This window comes from Cervus elaphus, chromosome 19, assembly GCF_910594005.1.
Source record: "Cervus elaphus chromosome 19, mCerEla1.1, whole genome shotgun sequence".
Classification (NCBI taxonomy): domain Eukaryota; kingdom Metazoa; phylum Chordata; class Mammalia; order Artiodactyla; family Cervidae; genus Cervus; species Cervus elaphus.
In genome coordinates, this window is record NC_057833.1 from 61,509,085 (window position 1) to 61,515,084 (window position 6,000).

General features: G+C 41.5%; 1 protein-coding gene across 1 annotated transcript in view; it reads right to left on the minus strand.

Annotated features, from left to right (window-relative positions):
- Positions 1 to 6,000, minus strand: part of RAB5A (RAB5A, member RAS oncogene family) — a 31,625-nt gene extending 25,625 nt beyond the window's left edge. Inside the window, exons 1-2 of the mRNA XM_043874541.1 lie at positions 5,620 to 6,000; positions 2,255 to 2,510 (exon numbers count right to left, since the gene is read on the minus strand). Coding sequence (XP_043730476.1) covers positions 2,255 to 2,417 — 163 coding nt within the window. The 5' untranslated portion in view covers positions 2,418 to 2,510; positions 5,620 to 6,000. The remainder of the gene's footprint in view (positions 1 to 2,254; positions 2,511 to 5,619) is intronic.

A 6,000-nucleotide genomic window follows, 5' to 3' on the forward strand; every position in this document is an offset into this window, starting at 1 on the left:
CAATAATCATTAAGACAGAAACTTGGATGTAAATTCCTTCTAAAGGTGGTTAAAAAAGCCAGACTCAATTTGTACAAGTACAAAGTATTAGAAATTTTACATGTTAAAATGAAAACCTTTTGATAACTTCAATAATGAAATGTAAACAATCTAATTGGTATTAAATGGAAATGGAGATTATATACACACACTCATACACACATATCAGAGGATATGTCTATTTACGATGCACTGACGTGGGGTTAAACTTTTCTTTTAAATGTCCTTCTTGAGAGGTCATTAGGAAAAACTACTCTTAGAAGGTAACTGGGAGCATCCATAACAAAAACAACAATTCTACTCTTGGGTTACAGTTCCCAGGAATTAAGTTCTTTACTATAGCACTTCACTGCTTTTGTTATTTTAATATGTACTGTGAAGGCAGGGAGGGTTAAGAACACAGCAGGTCCCAAATGTATTTCGGCCTAGGTGTTTAGCCTACAATGCACGTGTATTTTGGCAAATGCTGCAAGCAACAATCAGTCACCAAAAGTAGTTATAATAATTAACCTTTTGCACCAGGTTAAGGTGGATGGCCACAATCTCGAAAGTCTTTAAAATTTTTCCTACCATATGGGCTGGGCGTCTCTGGTGGCTCAGTTGGTAAAGAATCTGCCTGCAATTGAGGAGACCTGGGTTCAATGCCTGGGTTGGGAAGACCTCCTGAAGAAAGAAATGGCTACCCACTCTTTATTCTTGCCTGGAGAATTCCACTGATAGAGAAGCCTGGTGGGCTACAGCCCATGGGAACACAAAGAGCCAGACACAACTGAGTGACTAATATACTATGTGGACTTACCTTTGGTCCAATTTGTTTTCTGAAGGAGGCTAAAGCTTGACAGGTAATATTTTACTACTAAACCACATATACACAGATATATTAACAAGGAAACAACAAAGAATGTGTGATATACTGTTCATCACAATTTTTAAAGATATCAAGATTTCTGAATCAAAATAAAAAACTCATGTAAAGGGCTGTATTTTTGATGCTCATTCATTATAAAAAACAAAGTATTAACACTAAAATGGGATCACACTGTAACATGATATACAAACACTGGGGGTTGGCTGTCACTTGTTATATTGCTAGTCTATTAAATAGGAAATATCACTTATCTACTATATTTCCTATAGAAAAGTCAAGAGATAGCAGAGTTCTGTAATTTATGTTAAAGGGATAATCTGAAATCATAATATAATTCTCAGTGTATTTATTTGACATCATATACTCAATGCACAGCATAAGTTATGCTTCTGAAAGATGGACTCCCAAGAACTTGCTACATGCCAAAGAGTATCTGCCTTATGTATTTCAAAAGTAAAAAAAAAAGTATTTGACTTTTTAAAACATAAGGTTAAAAATGTATTCGTGAACACCTGAAAAAATATGGTCCTGCTTATTACACACCTCTTGCAAAGCAGTGTGAATCTTATAGCTGTGTGATTCCTCTGACATTACCTAATTCAAAAGCTTCATTTGACACATTAAGCAGAACCAAAAAGGGCTTTGCCCCACCGCTATACACAGCTACAGATCTAAGTTCAGGGATCTCACTTCTTACCTTCTTTTCCCAGTATGGCACTGCTGGCTATCTCCTCTTGGTCCCGCACCTTCCTTCCCCTCTGAACACCGTCCCTGTAAGCAGTCTTGATGCCACCTCTTTCCCCTTTTCTTTCACTTTCTCTCCAGGTCCCATTTCCCTTTCATGTCCCTCTTCATTAATCACTCACTTCTCCTCCCTCACTCTAGGAACATTCTTAAACATGTTTAATAAAATGTAACTAATTTTGCAAATCAGTGTAATTTGTAAATAGTCCAGTTATTTAGAATTTTAATGGTAACTCTTTTACTCTTTACTTTTACTATTTTCACCATTCATTCTAAAACCAACACAATTCAGCAGACATGTGATAATTTGAAAATGCTTTTAAACATCATCAAGAAAGATACCAATCAAATCTGAGACCTGGGACACTGATTCTACTCATATTTGCATCTGTATTTTATCATCTTGGAGACAGCCAGGAAGTCAAAATATTAAAACACATTATCTTATCAAAAATCAAGCTATAAAGCTTGAGTCTGCAGCTCAGCTCTTTTATTCACTCTGTGACCTATTTAGGTACCCATCATCATACAATCAGAACTGCAAAACCTTATTTGTCAATGTATGAGTCAATTAAATGAAGAAAGGGTAAAAGAAAATCTCACCCCCGATGGTACTCTCTTGAAATTCATGAAACTGGCCCTTCACAAAACGAAGCACAAGGCTCGATTTGCCAACAGCAGACTCTCCCAGAAGTACTAGTTTGAACTGGCATATTTTATTTCCAGTATTTGGCCCGTTGGGTCTTGTTGCTCCTCGATTAGCCATGTCCAAATTTGAAAGAAGTCCCTAATTTCAGTTTCTTAAATGAACTTCCAGGATGCAAGGTGTCAATTCTTTTCTTTCTGGAGGTAAAGAAACCTGTAAAAAAACAAATATGAAGTAATTAAGAATACAAATCAGCAAAACAAAGCAAACCTCATATTATCACTTTAAAATTTTGCCTGTAACACATTAATACATGACAATTATAACCTCTATTGGACACTGACTGTCATTTAATTCACTGCCTTGATTAATAAGTAAAGGCACGAGCTTTGACCCTAAAATCATACTGTAATTTTTAAGGCTCTGTAAACATTTTAAACCTAACCTTTATTAAAGACTAAATTTTGTGCCAGATGGTTTTAATTATTTAACATAGCCACTCAACAATCCTATAAAGTTGCCTATTCCAATCCTTAAAAAATAAGGAAACAGGCACAGAAAGGTTAGCTAACTTGACTGAGGTCACACAGTTACTGTGACAGAGCTTCAACAGAGCTGAGTTTCAACCCACGCAACCTGAAAGGTGACTAGTTCTGGTTCTGGAACTCAATTAGTTAGGTTAAAACGGTTTTGAGTAAAATTAAGTCACTTAAGGGAAAAATCTTAGAACAGAGCTTAAAACAGTAAGTTCAATAAAAGTCAGCCATTATTATTTGAAGGCTCCTTTTAAATGGCACATGCTTTTTATTGAATGGTATCTTTGGAGCAACAAATATTTTAAGTAGATCTATTTCTGGTGGCTAAAGGATTTAATACTGTATTCTCATGTTCTAAAATACATCATTCGTGGAAGTGTCAACAGCGGTTCTCCGGATGGTGAGTGAATTAGTGTCTTATTTACTTATACTCTTCTGTAGTTTTGGGGCTAACAATTAAATGTGTCATTATTTTCTATTTAACACACTTACAAAAAACTAGCCTAAAGCTAAACCGCTAAGTCTTCTTTTATCATTTAATAATGATAATTCTCAAAGTAATCAGCAAACTTTTAAAAAATTATTTTCTAAGCTACTCACAAATTATAATAGCTTTCTTCTACTCTTAATCAAAATCTGACCATGTGCTAATATTAAATATGATGATTCTCCTTCTCAAGTCACTGTTGGATTTCATTTAGGTACCTCATAAGAAATTTGTCTCGCCCATGAAATGAGTTTATACAAGAATCTCTCCTAACAGTGAACTCATTAATAAACATATCTATGAAACCATACATCCAAGACAATAAAATCACCTCTACTTTATCTAAACGGCAGTGTTGAAGACCTCTTATCTTTCAGTAATACATACTGTACCTAAAATATTTACAAATGAAATAATAGATCTGAGTTGCTCCCAAACAATGGGGATATAAATAGAACAAGATAACTGAAGCTAGTTGATGGGTTCATTATACTATTCTTCCTACTTCTGCATAAAGAATTTTCTGTGATTAAAAAAAATGCTCGGGGGTACTCTTTCTGCCCCCTTCTGATGCCTATGTCAGAAGCTTTCTCTGTCTCCTTTATACTTTAATAAAACTTTATTACACACACACACACACACACACACACACAAAATGCTCCAATCTCACATCTATCCTCCCACCACTCCCAAACATACTACATTTGGGGATCTAATTCGATGTAGCTGTACTAATTTCTGTTAGAGCAAGTGCTTTCATTTCAAGCTCTCTACTCCAGAATATCCAATTTTCATAACTGCTGTGAGAATTAAGAGAATATAAACGTAAAATATTTCTGATACAGTGGTCAACACATAGCAGCGATTGAAAACAGGCAATTAAAGTGCCCCTTTGATGAAATAATGACCAAATATCAACAAAATGTCATGTAAACTGAAAATGTACCAACAAACCTGCACACATTACACACAACAGCAACTGAAACACTTCCCACTATTACCTACAAAACAGCAAACTGAGTTACTCATCAAGGACAACATGCTCTGAATTCCTATAGTGCTCCCGAAATTTCAGGGAAAACATCAGATGCTCGTTAAAGGGGAAAAAAAAATTTAGCTTTGGTTATAGTTCCCTCCAAAGGCCTCAAACAAAAATATTAACTAAATCTAATTATAAATATAAATAGCATTACATTAAGGTTAAAAGTTATATTCTGTAATATTCATTTGTATTCATTACAAACTTTTGTTTTCCAAAACCAAAGATTTTGCAGAAAATGCATTTTAAATCTTTTGAAAATAACTGCTATTCTGTAGTTAAAGTCCTTCTGGGTGCTCTTTGATTAAAATTGAATTCATAACAGCAGCTAACATTATAGGCATTTATTTTTTGCCAATCACCATTCCACGAATTAGGCTTACAGCAACCTTAAGAAGCTCTTATGATCCCCATTTTACATTAACAATTAAGTTTCTGAACTGCCAAGAATTATCGCAGTAGTGTCCATGTGGTTGTTTTCCCCCACCAGTTATATGAAAGGCAACTGACTAGACACTTAGGCTCCACTTCAGCAAAAGACAAAAACCAATGTGAATTATGACGTTCAGAGCTTAAAAAGCCTGCAAGTCTTCAGAGAGCAGCCAGTTTGCAGGGAGGCGAACAGCAGAGCACGTTCAAAGGGCTCTACCGTCTGAGAGCTTCGGCGGCCTAGCTGTGTCGGGTTGTTTTCAGGCTCTTCACCTGAAACACCACTTTCCAGAGCGGAGACAAGAGTCCCCAGACAACAGGGCTCCCCGGGCCGCCGCCTCCCTCCATTACCCGGCTCGGGGAGCCGGGGTGGGCGGAGCTCCCCGAATTCACACCTGCCAGAGGCCCAGGTTCCTCCTCGGGGAACACATGAGCCACCGGCAGCAGCTCCGACCGGCCAGCAGGGCAGGTCCGCCGGCCCGCGCGCATCCCTCCTGCCTCTTCCCGGAACCCGGCCCGACTCCGGCTGCGGACACCCCACCCGGCTGCCGGGACAGGGCAGCGGCGCCGCGGCCTCCGGGCCGCTCTCGCGGCGCCATCTTGAGAAGGGAACGGGGTGACACCCGCCGCTCCCTCGGCCGGTCCCCAAACCCTGGCCTCCGGGGCCCCTTCCGATGGTCACGGGAGCCGCCGGGCCGAGACACCACGTCCGGCGGCTCTCCGGTTCGGGGCTCCGGCGCGAGCAGGAAGGCTGGGGGCCCCTGTGACGGCGGGGCCCGCGGACCACCGGGGCTCTGACCCGCTTCGCGGGCGGAAGGCCGGCGGGGCTACCTGGGCTCGCAGCGCGCGGGGCCGCGGCGCCGAAGCTCCGGCTGCAGGTTCCAGGCGTAGCCCAAGCGGGGCCTGAAGCGGCGGCGGCGCGTCCTCCAGTCGCGCCGCTCCCCTCAGACTGGACGGTGCGGGGATCGCGCCGCGGTGCCGCCCCCGTCGGGCTCCGTCCCCGCCTCTCTCCGCTCCGCCTTCCTCTTTCCTTTCTCCTCCTCCTCCTCCTCCTCCTCCGCAGCCGCCGCCCGGCGCTGGAGCTCCCACTGATTCTTCCTCCTCCTCCCTCCTCCCCTCAGGCCCGCCGCCGGCTCCTCCGCAAACCAAAACACAAACACTTCAGTCCCAGCGCCAGAGCCACTTCCGCCGCCGGGCGCCAGCCTCGCCGCC